At 35.5% G+C, this 17,237-nt stretch overlaps 1 protein-coding gene across 1 annotated transcript in view; it reads right to left on the reverse strand.

The window, feature by feature from the left end:
- The window catches only part of Slc6a15 (solute carrier family 6 member 15), a 35,772-nt gene that overhangs the window by 18,131 nt on the left and 404 nt on the right, over positions 1-17,237 (reverse strand). The window contains exon 2 of the mRNA XM_090357426.1: positions 5,492-5,933. Coding sequence (XP_090213552.1) covers positions 5,492-5,780 — 289 coding nt within the window. The 5' untranslated portion in view covers positions 5,781-5,933. The remainder of the gene's footprint in view (positions 1-5,491; positions 5,934-17,237) is intronic.

The raw sequence follows: 17,237 nt of genomic DNA on the forward strand, positions 1-17,237 counted from the left end.
GACTTGATAAATGGGATCACATAAAAGTAAAAAGTTTCTGCACAGATAAAAGCAAAGTCGCAAAAGTAGAGACACAGCCAACCAACTGGGAAAAGATATTTACCAATAATGCATCTGACAAATGCTTAATAACCAGTATCTACAGGGAACTCAAGAAACTAATCCCCCCAAACCCAACAAACCATTCACTAAATGGGCAAGGGAACTACAGAGCGACTTATCAGAAGAAGAGATTAAAATGGCAGAAAAGCAAATGAGAAAATGTTCATCATCCATGGTCATAAAGGGAAATATAAAAACAACCCTAAGATACCACCTTACCCCAATAAGAATGGCCAAGATTTTGAACTCAGACAATGACAGTTGCTGGTGAGGTTGTGGAGAAAAAGGAACCCTGCTGCACTGTTGGTGGGGTTGTAAACTGGTTCAGACACTCTGGAAAGCAGTGTGGAGGTTTCTTAAAAAACTAAAAATTGACCTTCCCTATGATCCCGCCATACCACTTCTGGGCATCTACCCTGAGCATCATAACCCAAGATATGATAAGGACACTTGCTCAGCTATGTTTATCTCTGCACTATTCACAATAGCCAGGTGATGGAAACAGTCCAGGTTCCCTACTGCAGATGAATGGATACAGAAAATGTGGTATATATATACAATGGAATCCTACATAGCCAACTGACAAGATAAAATAATGGCATTCGCAGGGAAGTGGATGAAACAAGTAGATTTTTAAAATTTTATTGTAATGTCATTTGACAGATAGTACGTGGGTGCATTACTTCTCACACATTGATACCCTTCTCATGATTATTCCCCATTACAAATAGTTTATTCTTCCATGAATTGTAAATACCAAATAATCTCCTTTCTACAATGTACAAAGTTACATAGCGGTACCCAAACTTGCCTAGCTTAAGAAATTCCAAGTAAAATGAATAAAGTTTGATAGTATTAAAAATGCTTGTACTCTAAATATAATAATGCCATCATAGCAGAGTTAAATGTGTACTTTGAAAGATTAAAAAAAACTTTACCTGACTTACATAAATGTGCTCCTCTGTGCATCACCTTTCTAATAACTATTTTAAAATTTTAAAGATTAAAAAAATCCATAAAGTGAAGGATCCTTTTTTCTTGTATATACTACATACAGAGTACATTTCAGAAACCAAGCATCCACTATTGGGATCCAATAGAGGAGGGAAAGAATGATTGAGAAAAAGAAACATTTAGTATTGATTACAGAAATGCACATCTAGCTCCCTTATTGTAAAGTTTCAATACTTAAAGATTTTTTTGCAAAAATCATAAATTAAGACATGTAGGTATTTATTTTTAAATGTATTAGTTAGATAATGTTTTAATACTAGCTACATTGACTATATATAAAAGTTGAATATGAATATGAAAAGTTGGAATTTGTACCTATATCAACACTGAGAAGACTTTGCAGATTGCTTTTAAATAATTTCAAACTAAGCTAGCTTAGTTTCAAATTTCTAAGCTAGCTACAAAACATTGTTGTGGCGCAATAGATGATACTTGTTCTAATTTTTATGAACTTATTTCCCATATTTTAAAAATATTTAGTGGCTGGGAGTATGGCCTAGTGGTAGAGTGCTTGCCTAGCATTCAGGAAGCCCTGGGTTCAATTCTTTGGCACCATATGCATAGAAAAAGCCAGAAGTGGTGCTGTGGCTCCAGTGGTAGAGTTCTACCCCTGATAAAGCCCAAAAATTGTGCTTAGGCCCTGAGTTCAAGCATCAGGACTGGCAAAAAAAATACTTAATGGTATTAACAGAGGCTAGTAGCTATTCAAATTTTTCTGGTGGTTGTTCAGTTGAATAAGTAAATAGTAATAAATTTCTTTTAATCTATCCAATCATATATATAAAATCATATATAGTATGACTATATATTATATATGATTATATATAAAATATAATAAAATATATGTGAATGTCCTCTAATATAGATTCGGTACATAATCTTTACTTTTCTCTAAGTTATTTTCAGCCTTTCAGAGTTTTTTTTATTGTATTTTATTGTTGGGGTAATGTATACAGAGGGTAATATATACCTGACATTTGTTAGGTAATGGGTGTATTACTTCTCGAACTTTGATAACCCTTCACATGTTTTTGTCTCCTTTCCCTTCCCACACCCAAGACTTTTTCACTTATTAAAAGTAGAGTTGTAATTGAAAGCCTGAGGGTTTGAGCTTATAACATCTAATGATAAAAATTCCAATTCTAAAATATTTAGGGATTACTGACCATAATACTTTTACCCAAATAACAAAATGAATTTTAATGTCTGAATCATAGCAGATTGTGAGTGAATTTATAAGAATGAAATGACTACAAAGAGAGACAAACAGAAAATTATGCAATTGGATTACTTATGGAGAATCTTGTAATTCGAATGATTCTGATATTAGCCCCCATGTTTAAAAAAAACTTATAAAGAATATAATATTTACTATTAGAATGTCCAATATTTTCCAGGTACCTTAAAAACATTGCATAAAAAGAACATTGTATTTTTCAATAAAAAGTCATTACAAACATAGAGTTAAGTACACTTATTACTATCCCATTGCAAGAGTAGAAACTAAGTCAGAAAAAGCTAAGTATTTTGGAAAAGTTCACATGGCTAGACATGTGGATGGAGTCAGACTTCAAGGGATCAAGTTCACTTATAAAAAGAAAATTTGACTTTGTTATCTTGTTCTATAGAAATTACAAAAATTTTTAAATTTTAGTATCTTTAGATGATTTATGCCATTGGACTCACTACTTTTTATTTTCAAAAAGTACTTTAAATGATAACTGAAAAGGATAAACATTTGGGTAAATATCTGAAAGATATACTTTACACAGAAAATTTAGTGCTATGCTGTGAAGCCATTAACTTTCTTAAAACAGCATATTAAAATGATAAAATCCACTAGCATTTTATAATACATGTAATACTCCTCTGTGGTATTTGTACTTTCAAAAAGGGAAGCAATAAGAAGTACATATATATTATATCATATATATTATATATATATACATTAGTTAACAGCCAATTACTAAATATAAAAATTTTCAGAGCACTCCACTAAAGCAGATACTTCAGTAAATGAAATCCAACTTGATTTTACAGCTAGGACACTCTTTTTTCATAGCAAATAGTAAGGTGAATAGTTTCAAACCAGAATTCACTACTATGAGAAATAATAATGCTGAATAATTCCTAGTTGCCAACAGCTGACCTGAGTAGTTATTCATGTGTGATGAATTGTTACAGAATATATTATTGACTTCAGATATTAATTCTTACCTTTCTGAAAGATTAATAATTTGTCTACTTCTTCAAATTTTATTTCTTTATTTGATGAATTAGTTAAAATGTCTTAAACATATTTGCTCATTATAAGTTTTTACTGCTTAGTAGCTAAAAATTACATATGAATGGTTATATACATATGGATTACCCATGAATGGTTAAATTATTCAATTGGATACAAGACTCCTAGGTTGTACTTACATGAAAAATAAGATCATATTTTTGTTAATACTAAGTGTAGTTATTAGGGCATTCCCCTTGCTGGACAGGCACTTTACTACTTTAACTGTGCCTCCAGCCACTTTCATGTTCATTATTTTGTAAGTAGGGTCTCACTTTATGCTGGATTTGGCATGGGCCACAATCCTTCTATTTGTGTTTCCCACTGTCATTAGGGATGGCAGGCACACATCATCATGTCCAACCATGGTGTTTCCCCTGGAGCTGGGAGAATAGGTGTGAATCACATCCAACATAAGTATTAGATCTCGTGGAGTCTTGTGGAATTCCAGCCAGGGTTTATCTAGAACTCTATTTCCCCTGATCTGCTCTTGCTATGGAGATATCAACTGAGCAACCCGACGTCCAGTCCATAGAGCTATCCAAACAGGAATCAAATATCAAACGACGGTCATTGTGTGATTCAATGCTTGATAATTACAGAGTTTATGGCTTTTATTCATACCTACTTGAATAGACTGAATGTACCTAGGTAATCAAAGTTCAATACAAATATTATTTTTAAATCAATTGATGCTTTTCTGGTTCTAGGGATAGAATCTAAAGATTTGTATAATATAAGCAAATAGTTGTGTCACTGTGCTATATACACAACTGCTTCATGTTGATTCCCATATACTATTGATTTGTTATCATACATAAACAATTTATTACCTAGAGTTTTAAGACAACTTTGCTGAAGACTTTATAATTATACACACAAGTACAAATAGCTAAGGCATCTATGATGCAATTACCTTTGTTCAAAACATTTATTTTATTTACTTTAACTTTTTTTGCATTGGACATGTGACTTTCTGGGCCTGGGCACTATCTAAAAAAAATTTCCTTTCCGCGTGCGGCGCTCACGCATCTAATCCTAGCTACTCAGGAGGCTGAGATCTGAGGCTCAAGGTCAAAGCCAGCTTGGGCACAGAAGGACCTGAGACTCTTATCTCTAATTAACTTCTAGAAAATGGGAAGTGGGGCTTGGCTCAAGGGTAGGGTGGTAGCCTGGAGCTGAAGAGCTCCGGGACAATGCCTAGGCAGAGTTCAAGCCCCATGAACCACAAAAATAAAAAATAAATAAAAATTTAAAAAAAAAATTGCCAATCCTGAAGACTGAACTCAAGGCCTGAGCGCTGTCCTTGGGCTTTCCTCAAGACTAGTGCTCTACCACCTGAGCCACGGCACCACTTCCGGCTTTTTTATGTATGTGTTACCAAGGAATGGAACCCTGGTATTCATGCATGGTAGACAAGCAATCTACCACTAGGCCAAACTCCAGCGTGATAAATTGTCCAAAATTGTTCAAAAAATTTAAATCTCATATTTTCAGTCTCAATTGAAGCTGACATTTCCTCAGAATATTGGAAATCTAAAAACCAAAGACATAAAAGCGCTCGGGACAAAGAAGGAATAATATTGCATTATCTGGTTACAGTAAGTCTCCTGGATTCTGAAAGTTGTGGGCAGCATTTACAATTCATAATCATTTTAAGCTCCATGTAGTTTTTTTTTTCTATGAAAAGGGAGGCATGACAACTGAAAGATAAAAACAGGAAGACATTTCTGTCTGTCTTCCTTCAGTATTGTCTTGGAAGATCTAGGTGTTTTAGGCATGCAGTAGGTAACATTTGTTAGACAAGTCCCAATCACAAAACCAGAGATATTGAGAACATTCAGGAAAAGAACTGGGGAATATGTTGCCCTTAAGCAGTTACTGAGTATTTTCTCAGCATGCCAATCTGCTCTATGGAAACATAATTTGAAAACAAGAGCTGGGCTAGCTTCCCACAAGTGAGTTTTCTAGCCTTCAGTATATTTCAAAAAATGAGACTTACAGCGACAATAGGAGCTATTTGAAACAGCTAAGAACAATTTGACTACTATAACAATTCATTATCTTAAAAACAAACAAACAAAAACTTACCACCGCCATTCTTCTGACACAGGTAAGGGAACCTCCACACATTTCCTAAACCTACTGAAAATCCAACTTGTGCCAGGATGTATTGTAGTTTACTGTTCCAAGCTGGTCTTTCATCTTCCACTTCAGATTCTTCTTCAATATCTGTATCTTTCTCTTCTTGGACATCAACAATTAGTTCACTCTTCTTAAAAGCTTCATCAGCTGAGTCTTCATTAGAAAGGAGGTCTTTGACAGACTCGGTAATTTCATTGTTCAATTCTCTTTTCACCACCTTGCTATTCTTAGGCATTGGAAAGTATGGAAGATAGTCTTCTTAAACTCAAGCTTCTTTAAAAACAAAATTGCTAGATATAAAGACTGAGAGAGGATATCAGATAAATCCTTGATTCAAGGTGATAAATTCTTAAAACTCCTGGGTCTTATCCTAAAATTCTGTATACACCTGTAAAATAAATTGAAAGGTGATAAGCATGAAAAGTGCTAAGCATACTGAATCATCCTTTCTACCTTGTTTTCATGATAGAACCTTTTCTATAGGAGTTTTGCTTGATTTTTTTTTTTGCAGTATTAGAGTTTGAACTGGGACCATGTACCAGATAAGCAGGTACTCTAACACTCCAGCCACAAATACAGTCCTTTTGGTTTCAGTTAATTCTCAAGTCGCAGGTCCAGAAATAGCTTGGACTGAGACCCTTCCGTTTACATCCCCCATAACTAGGATGGCAGATAGGCCAACATTTCCAACATTTTTGTTGAAAGAGATTTTCCCTAAGATTTTTGCCTCATATTGTCTTGATCCTACTCTTGTTCTTTACCTCCTGAGCAGCTGGAATTACAGGTGTGAGCCACCAAATGTAGACTCTACAGAGCTTAAACATCTTCCAGATGTTGATAATTCCCAGACTATAAAAATTATAAAGTATATATGAATTTCATATTTTTTCTTTTAGCTAAGATCCTCTTTCTTATCAAAGTATGCTTTGATCTCAGACAAATCCCAGTACTTAATGTATTCTTTGTTAATTACTAATCAAAACTGTGCCAGATGCTGGGGGCTCACACCTGTAAGCCGACCTACTCAGGAAACTGAGATCTAAGGATAATAGTTCAAAGCAAGCCTGGGCACTAAAGTCTGTGAGACTCATCTCCAATTAATCAGCAGAAGAAACCAGCCACAGTGGTTCTGTGGCTCAAGTAATAGAGCACGGGCCTTCAGCTGAAGGACTCAAGGACAGCACCCCAGCCCAGCATTCAAGCCCCATGACGGACAAAAAAAAGTGAGAGAGAGAGGGGGGGGTGGGAAGAAAATATGTGACTGTGGGCTGGAAAATATAGTTTAGTAGCACTTGTCTGGCATGCAGGAAGCCCTGAGTTTAAATCCTCAGTACTACAAAAACAGAAAAAGCCAGACGTAATGTGACTCAAGTAGTAGAGTACTAGCTTTGAGCAAAAGCAGCTCAGGGACAGTATACCAGCACTGATTTCAAGCCCCAGGACCAGAAAAAAAAAAGTGAGAATATACTTTAGTACTACTTTCCTTCTTGACTAACATGTATCATTTTCATAGTGCACTTATTTTATCAGTTATTACAAATGCAACTGCAACTAAACCTGGAAATTTGTCTTGCATAGGAAAAGAATTTTCATTTGTAAAAAAGTTGCTACATCTTTTGGAGCTGGCATGAGGTGGGAACTCAAGAGGAAAAAGTGATCATTGATCATGAACTCCAGCCATAAAAGAGAGAATGTAAAGACCTTAATATCAAAAGAATTGTGTTAGAGATACAGATGAACATTAATTTCATTGAGGAGATAAGATTCACAATATGGGGCTGGGAGTTTGGCCTAGTGGTAGAGTGCTTGTCTATCATGCATGAAGACCTGGGTTCGATTCCTCAGTACCACATGCATAGAAAAAAAAAGCCAGAAGTGGTGCTGAGGCTCAAATAGTAGAGCTCTAGCCTTGAGAAAGTCCAAGGACAGTGCTCAGGCCCTGAGCTCAAGCCCAGGACTGACAAAAATAAAAAAAGATTTACAATATGTACAAACCATGTAAATTGACATGAACTTCTTTGTGTCTGGTGACTAACTTTATTTTGAAGATGCTGTATACAATATGAATACAGCTATCCTATCTGCTTTCAGGGTCCATTTGTTTTAAAGATATTTTTCCTTCCTTGAACTCTTGTCAGTATTTATTTCTTGGTAAGTGAGGTATGCTCTTGTAAACTACAAATGACTATGCCTTGATTTCTAATCTAACTTGACACTCTCTGTGCTTTGATTAGAGTGTAAAAACCATATAGTGTTAATATTGAAAAGCAATGTACTATTTTCTTTTACTTTGTTGATTTTGTAGTGTATGTTATTTTCTTATTCCTCATTGGCTACTCAGTTTATCTAGCTATTCCTCATTGGCTACTCAATTTATCTAACTAAATTTACTTTCATTCATTTATATAATCTAGATCTAAAAGACATATGCATTCACAGACATTAAGCAAAAAGCATGTATCTATGTATATATTGTGTGATTATAACTATACAACTGTTTAGGGAGGTGAGTTAAGGGAATAGGAAAGAGAATGATTGAAGATGAAAAATATCTTTCAGTGTGTTATTTGTATGAGGATTCCACAAGGGATAGTTTTTAAACAATAGAGCTAAAAGGAAATAGGAAAATAGAGAGGGAGGGAAGAAAATACAGAACACTAGAGGAATTATTCTGATTTAAATATAATACACATTGGTAACATAGTATAATGTATCCCTTTGGTGTTATTAATATAAATTAAAATATAACAAGAAAGTTAAACATAATATATTGAGGAGTAGGTTTTAGAGATCTGAATGGAAAGGGCATAGTGACGAGACTAAGATTGATGTGTTGTTAACACATATATGAAATAAAACAATGCAACCAGATGAAATGTCCTCAAAAGAGAAAAGACAGTGAGAGAGAAAGATTGATTGAGTTTAATGGTGTGCTTGGGTGGAAGTGCTGAAATGAAAGCTCCTTTCTACAAATAAATATTCCAATAAAGATAAAATATTCAAATTAAAATGCTAAAGTAAAGCGAGACCTTGTATGGTCATAATGACATTAATATGGAAAGAAAAAGGTGTAAAATTACCCTATTTCATTCTCACTTCAGTGAGAGTGGATGGTATGAAACTGTCGAGATTTCCTCTGATCAACAAACAGGCTAAATAGCCACAGAACTTAGGTTCTTTCAGATTATGTTTCTTCAAAATACTGGCACCAGCTTGTTGGTTTGGGTGTTCAAATGTAGACCAAAAGGTTCAGCCCAAAGCAAAAAGCAAAAAAAAAAAAAAAAAAAAGATAGTAAAGCCTGAGTCATAACTGAACTGATGTCTTGCTTGTCAAAAAATTCTCACAGTCAAATCCAGATTGATTCAAAGGAGAAATAAATGCTTCTTTTTGAGGGAAGAAATAACAATCTTATTTAAAGAGCATGTATCCAAAGAAGAGAATACTGTCACCATCTTTGAAATAATTCTCCCACATTTGTTGGACTAAATTACCCAAGTGTGACACATTAGAAGACACACAAAAAAGATTAAAAAGTTGGCATCTCTTTGGTTCCCATCAAGGCACAATTCCACACCAAAAAAAAAGAAGTTGGCATGTTTTTGGGTCCCATCAAGGAACAATTCCTAGGCTATAGTCATTGCTGTACTCATGGATTGTAGTTTCTAGGCTTTAAAATTATTTTCATTCTTGCCCTTTTCCATCTCATTGCCAAGCACCTATTTCTTTGAGCCTCTACATCTCTGCCAATATTTTTTCTTTTCTATTTTCCCAGGATCAGCTTCTATAAAAAATACATTGTTATAAGTGTAAAACTATTTCTATCTTTTGCTTATATATTTATGTAAGAACATAAATACACATGTTAGAAAGTCCTACTTAAATTTGAATTTACAATTACATTTTCAGTATAGAGCTTCTTTGTAGTACTTAACACTACCATCAAGGTTTGATTTTTTTAATCAACATCACAAAATTCTGCTTTTAGTTTACTTCACTATTGGTCCTGATTGCTTGAACACAGGGCCCAGGTATTGTCCCTGAGATTTTTTGCACAGTGCTCTACCACTTGACCCATGGCTCCACTTCAAACTTTCTACTGATTAATTGGAGATAGGTGTCTAGTAGACTTTCTTCCAGGAGATGCTTTGAGTGGTGATTCTTATATCTCAGATTCCTGCATAGGTAGGATTATAAGCATTTTGTAAGTTGTGTGTGTGTGTGTGTGTGTGTGTGTGTGTGTGTGTGTGTGTGTGTGTGTGTGTGTGTGTGTGTGTATCTATGTGTCTGTGTAGTACTGTGGTTTACTCAGGACCTTGTGCACATCTTGGCCTTTCAAGTCTAGGGCTCTACCAATTCAGGTTTGTTGTTGTTGTTTTTGTTTTTCTAGCTAAATGGAGTTTCTCAAATTTGTCTCTCCAGGCTGGTTTTGAACCAGGAGCTTAAAAATCTCAGCTTAATATCTCAAATCTGGGCCTGGGCATTTTTCCCTGAGCTCTTCAGCTCCAGGCTACCACCCTACCCCTTAAGCCACAGTACCATTTCCGGTTTTCTGGTGGTTAATTAGAGATAAGAGTCTCATGGCCTTTAGTGCCCAGGCTGATTTTGAACCAAGGTCCCCAGATCTCAGCCTTCTGAGTAGCTAGGATTATAGGTGTGACCCACCAAACCAAGAGCAAACCAAATCCAATTCTGCTAGGACTATGAATAGGAATGCTTCTCAGTTCCATGGAGCCATTGGGTCACCAACACCTAAACTTTGAGTTTTCTACTCTATGAATTTGCTATATATTTTAACTTATATTTTCTTCCTTTTCTCTCAAAAATATTACAAATACATCAGTATCCCTCTGTGGAACATCATTTGTTAAATTTATCCCTAAATAGTTCACATTCTTAATTTGAATTTTCTTTAGATTAGACTTTTTCTTCAGATTACAATTGCCTTCTAATTGCCTGTCTATAGGACTGAACTGATTTTAATTATCACTTTCTGTCCTACAATGATGTCAACTAAAATTTTATCCTTTTTTTATAATATGGCTTAGAATGTCTACTTAATACAGATAGCTATGTTTTTGGTGACTAATGGTGGCTTGTACTTTCCTGATTATTTGCCAATAATTCATTTTTCTTGACTTCATTAAGACAAAATGTTATAAATACTGGGAGGGAATTTTCATCTACCATCTAACGGTTCTTTTTTTTTTTTTGCCAGTCTTGGGCTTAAGCTCAGGGCCTGAGCACTGTCCTTGGACTTTCTCAAGGCTAGAGCTCTACCACTTGAGACTCAGCACCACTTCTGGCTTTTTCCTATGTATGTGGTACTGAGGAATCGAACCCAGGTCTTCATGCATGCTAGGCAAGCACTCTACCACTAGGCCAAACTCCCATCCCCTAACAGTTCTTTTTTTTTTTTTTAAAGTACTCTACAAATTTCCACCATGAAATACAATTTCAGTTTGTGAGACTAACTTTATTTCTAGTACAGTGGAGTATTTAATTTTTGAATTATGAGTTAATTGCTCAATGCTCAATTCTGACCTAAAATGTTCCACCTTTACTTTCAACAATCATATCAACCCATAATATTTAGTATAGAATATAACATTGACTGGTTTTATATTTGAAATCAACCTTTTATTTACATGATAAACTATATTGGTCATAATGATTAATATGTTCCAGTACCATTAACTTGATAATAATTTATAATGGAACAAAGACCTTCATAGAAATTCAGGTCTGTAATCTTTTTCCTTGCATTTTTCTTCTTTCTTTTTGATGTCTTCATAAAGGAATTTTGAGATGGTTTTCTTTCTTTTTCAGAAAGAATATGTATAGAATTTGTTTCATGTCTTTAATGAATGTTTGCAAGCACTCACCAATAAAAGCATCAGAGCCTAGGGTTTTTCTTTATAAATTCTTTTTTCATCAAAAATGCAATTTCTCCATTGATACAAAAATCATTGAAATTACCATGTTCTTGGGTGAATTTCCGCAATTACCATTTTCTTGCATTTTGTTGTGTGAATTTTAGTAACTTTACAATCCAGAGGCATGACAGCCCCACTCACGTCATCTAAATTGTCAAGTTCATTATTTTAAAGTAATTTCTAATATTTCAGAGTTGTTTTTAGCCTGTGTTTATGATCACTTTAATAGTCTTTTCTCTAATTTCTCTTCGGCCACACTAACAGTTCCTCACCCTAGGACTACCTCAGAACTTTGGGCAGTTCTTGCTTCATTTCTCAAAATTTATTAATGTAACTTTTCTGAAGTTACATTAAGTTACATATTACAAAATATTATTAGCAAAAATATGCACAAACTAGAAATGACAAACAGGCACTTGAACCCACAGACTTATAAATAAAGCGTCAAAACACATTGCTTAAATAGGTAAACTTAAATTTAGAAAAATTGAGCTTTTAATGTAGGAAGTTTTCTTGAAATATGAATTAATATGATAGAGTTAGTGGGATAGCTGCTAATCGGGGAATTTGGGCCTATAAAGGACCAGTGGCAGGATAAACTGATGAAATAAAACTTGCCATACAATGAAAAGGGGCCAACAGAATGAATACATGAGGACAAAGAATGAGGAAATAAGAATGGTAAACTTTATCAGTAATTCTTAGGCACTAGATCTGTGCAGGAAATAGAAAGGCAACCCACTAATCAGAAAGCTATCTTCAGGAATCCAATTCTATTTAACCCCAAGCCAAGCATTTTATCTAGAAAAATTGGATGCAACCTTGTCTTTCTGTGTGCCCACCTTCCCTACCATACTTATTGTTCCAACAAACATTTTTGTCGGTCCTAACTGTGTTTGGATCTTGCCTGACTTCTCTTGCCAGACACAAGAACTGAGGTCAACTTAGAAGCCTGGTACATTGGCCATGAAATCCTTGGTTTGGATTCATCAAAAGTTCACAAGCACCATCCAAAGTTAATTATTCTTTTTATAATTCTAATGCCTAGGAAATCAAAGGCTTTCTGAATTCAGAGCGAAATGTTAAAGCATGTTGAGCTATTTAAGAAAGACTGCTTGCTCTAGAATTGCAGAATAATTGCAAAACCAAAAAAGATGAGAAGTTTTGTAAATGTTCAAAAAATACCAATAAATCATATAAAATAATTTGTCATTGTGGAGCTTAACCTAAAAATTTCTTTTGCAAATTATATCCCTCTTTCCAAAAGTTTCTTGAGTTAAGCTAAAAAGACAATAAGCATCATATGAATCTAAACAAGAGGAAGTGAACTTATTCATATAATTCTTACATATTAGTAGCTCTAGAGTTTGACACATGCATCCTAGGCAAGTTTATATCACTGTACACACTTCAGCTCTTTTTTTTTTTTGCTATATCTGATATTCAAATCCAGTCTCCAGTATTTGCTGAGGTTAATCTACATCTTATTACCTATGACTTGGGCTTTTCTCTAGGAAATTCCCTGAAGCTAAGATCATGAGGGTATAATATCTTCACCCTACTGACAGAGGATCTCTCTAACTTTTTGCCAAACTGGCTCCAAATTATGATTCTTGTGAGCCTTTACCTCCTTTTCTGCTGGGCCTTTGGTTGGCTGGAAGAGAACACTTTTACATACAATGGATAGTACAAAATCACAACCGCTAGATCATTAAATGTATGTTTTAGGAAGACAGCCAAAGATGGCACAGGATGGAAAAGAAAGCTGAAATGCCTGTCTTTGCCACTTGCTCTATTTCTATGCTACATTTCTTTTCTAATAAGCTTGTATGTGTGTATATATTCATAATTAGAAACCTATACATAATTAAAATTTCCATTAAGTAAGTCTATTGGCTCTCATAGATTCAGTGAAGAAATGTCCAAATGATTATTGTAATCTCTATGTCAGGTCTCAGACAATAGAATCAATTCATTCTATGAAGATAGTATTACCCAAATAACCAAAGTGGATAAAGACAATACTACAAATGAAAATTATATATTAGTATTTCAAGTGAACATAAACACAAAATTATTGGTAAAATATTTTAAATTAATTTAGTTAAATATAAAATAAGCCTTTGCCATAAACAAATAAGGTTTATTATTTATATGCAAGACTATTTCAGTATTCCAAAATCTACATGTACTAAAATAATCTGGTTATATATAGAAAAAAATTTAATGACTCAAAATTCATTAATATGTAAAAATGCTAAAAAAAACAAATCAGGAAAGGAACTTTCTCAATTTGATAAATAGCACCTACAAAAATATAGAATTGAGGGGCTGGGAGTTTGGCCTAGTGGTAGAGTGATTGCCTAGCATGCACAAAGATCCAGGATCGATTCCTCCTTACCACATACATAGAAAAAAGCTGGAAGTGGTGCTGTGGCTCTAGTGTTAGAACACTAGCCCTGAGAAAGCCCAAGGACAGTGTTCAGGCCTGAGTTCAAGCCCCAGGACTGACAAAAAACATATATATAGAGAGAACTGACATCATATTCACTGAATATTTTTCTCAGAAACACGCCAAACACCTCTTTGTCTTGTTATTTTTCAGATAGAGTCTCACATTTCTTTCCAGGTTGGTCAATGACATGAAAACCACAATATTGCCAGCTTCCATAGTACACCTACATAATACTGAAAAGCACAAAGTGTAAAGTAACTCCTTTTTCTTATATATGTATATATATACATATATATCTATGTGTATGTATATATATATATATGTAGTTTTTGGACTAAGATGGGAATCAAATATGGAATTTGATGCTTGCTTTGGCTCATTGGCTGGCACACTTTGACCTAAGACATACCTCCCATCCCTCTAATACAATTTTTAAATCTCAATATGTAATCAAAATCTTCCACAGAATATTTTTCTGTATATATCCAAGATAAAACACACTTTCCAAGCTAAAACATGTTGTTGCCAAAACTCCTCCAAATCATTTCCTTCCACACAACTGTTAAAGTATGGTCCTATGTCTTGATTTTTCACTTTTCATCTCATTATACTAGGTTTATTTTGTTTTAAATAACTGAATAAAGACATAGCATACATGACTGTCATTGCACGTATATGGTATTATGAAGTTATGACACATATCTTCACATGTTCTGTATTCACCTATTCGTAGAGTAAATTTCCAGAAGTTCCTTTTGATCCAAAGTATGATTTTGTATAATTTTGATAAATATTGTCAAATAGTTGTTTAAACAGATCCAATTTGCATACTACAATCAAAGTATAAAAGCAACCATTTCTTTCTGCCATCTCCAGTACAATTGGATAGGAGAAAAAGGTTCCTGTCAGCATTCTACTAAAAGAACACACTCAAAGGATACCTTAGTACCTTAATCACCAGGAATCGAAATGACTTTGAGACTAAGAGCAGTTCTATCAAGAGGCTCTGAATGATTAAAAGTACCCTATCACTTTATGTAATCTTAAAGGTTCTTACAGAGATATATAATGATTGATCAAGGTTCATACTTAATAAATATTTAGTAAATTTATCAAAAATTCCTAGGTATCATTAGAAAAGTAATAGCTTAAGTAAATTATGCCTAACTGTAAAGGCTCTGCCATGTAAACTTGAGTGTCTTTCTTGCATCAGACTCTTTATGTGGATTTTTGTTTCCAGTGCCATCTGCTTAGAATTCATTGTCAAATGCAATATATTAATATGTAAGATCATGAATATGCATGAAGTAGTAAAGATTTCATATACTTATCTAGAGTTGAATGTAAATTAAACAGCAAAAAATAGATTGTAATTTCTGATTATTAAATAGGTCTCTTTCAGGTCTGCCATTCTAAGCGAGGGAAAAAATTCTTTGTTTGAATAATAATAATCCCAAAATTTAAAAGGGAATAATATTCTCACTATTCAGGCACAGATTTCCTTTTCTTATATGTACAAATCAAATTCTGAACTATTATCACTGTGCAAGTTGGTGACTATCAGTACGGATTTAAGTGTTAGTAGCTGTCTGACCTGTTAGAAAGATTTTTAAAATGGACAAATAGGCCTGAAGTAGCTAAATGATCCAACTTTTGCATTTTCTTTTCCTTGTTAATTATATGGGTAGCAAATCATTTATCTTTAATTCTACAAAATGCTACAATTTAACTTAGATATATGGGAATTATAGAATACTTATTCAATCAAGAATATAATATGCATCAGTTTAAGCTTAGTAATAAGCAGTAAAAATATATCTTCCCTTTAAAATTTTATTGATTCTTTCTTCCAGAATAAGGAATGCACTGAAAGTTATTGGATTTATCTTTTTTTTTAATTTAATGGGACAGTATAAAAATCTTCTTATGGTCACATCCAACGAGAAATTGAGAAGTGAAAAAGTACTCCCTAACCACTCAGCTCTTTTTCGGAGAAAGAGAAATGCACATTATCTTCAAAGAAATCTCTATCCACCCGCAAATATTTACTAAGTACTCACAAGGACTTGGTGGGAATTACATTAAGTAGGAGTGTACCTCAGCACCAATTTTGAAGAAAAAAACAATTGAGACCGGGTGAGATGAGGAGTTGGGGCTTTTGCTTTATTCTCCAGTATTACAACAAGCAGCTGGACATTACCAGACATAACATACCTTTAACAACACTAGGCACAAGGAGTCCCAATGCAGCACACAAAGCAAGCCTTCCTTTCCTCCTCACTGTCTTAGGAACCACCCTGCCAAAGAACCCCGGGTCTCCCTTTAAGACCCGGAGAGGAAGACCACCTGAAATGATTACGGCTGATTTGCATAAGCACCCAAACACTGCCGACGTCACCACGCAGAGCCCAGACTCCGCCCAGTCTTACTCCAGCCTTTCCCAGCTCAGAGGAATCATGGAAAGGGAAAGACAGCCTGGGAGCTCCGCTGTCTTCCCTGGCATACCAAAAAAAATCTCCTTCTCTGCTGAGCAGTGGCTTGGATCATTTCCATCCATCCATCCATCCATCCATCCATCCATCCATCCATATTCATAAACCTGGTGCGCCAGGAGCGAAAGGCTTTCTCTCTAAACTGGGCTAAACTGCATCCAACATGGTTTTCTGCCGGGGCTATGGCACAAACAAGCCAAGTGATTCAACGCTAGTAACGACACGGATTTCCACTTCCTTCCCATCTGCTCTGAAAAGCCTCAGAGCCTTCCTCTTCCCCTCCTCCTACCCCCCCAGTTCTCACCCACACCCAGAAATTCCAAGATGCGCAGAAACAAGGCTACAGCAGCCACGCGCCCGCGGCGCGCCCCGCCAGGAAAGGGCTACTTGGCTACCTTGGAGCCCAGGATGCCGCGAGCCACCCGTGATCCGGGTCTCAAGAAAACACGCTGCCTTTCACAATTACCTCCTGCAGTTTGAAAAAAAGCCACAGAAGGAGGGGCAACCGCCCCCCCCCCGCGCACACACACACCCGGAGAGGCTTGATTCACCTGGGAACAACCCTTCCCCCCTCCCCCCGCCGCCCTGCGCCTTGCTCCCCTGGACTCGCCTCTCTGACTTTCCCACCTCCTGTCCCAACTTGGCCTGAAAACCAGCTGGTCCTCCCCGGAGGATGCTGTTGGCAATTTCCACGACGGGGAGGGAGGACGGATGGAAGGAGGGATGGCGCCGCACGTTTCTACCCACGTGCTTCTCCCTACAAGAGCCGCCTCGGTGGGGTGGGGAAAGGGTGTGTGGGGTGGGAAAAGGG

This window comes from Megascapheus bottae, chromosome 2 (assembly GCF_031878675.1).
Source record: "Megascapheus bottae isolate mThoBot1 chromosome 2, mThoBot2.hap1, whole genome shotgun sequence".
Classification (NCBI taxonomy): Eukaryota; Metazoa; Chordata; class Mammalia; order Rodentia; family Geomyidae; genus Megascapheus; species Megascapheus bottae.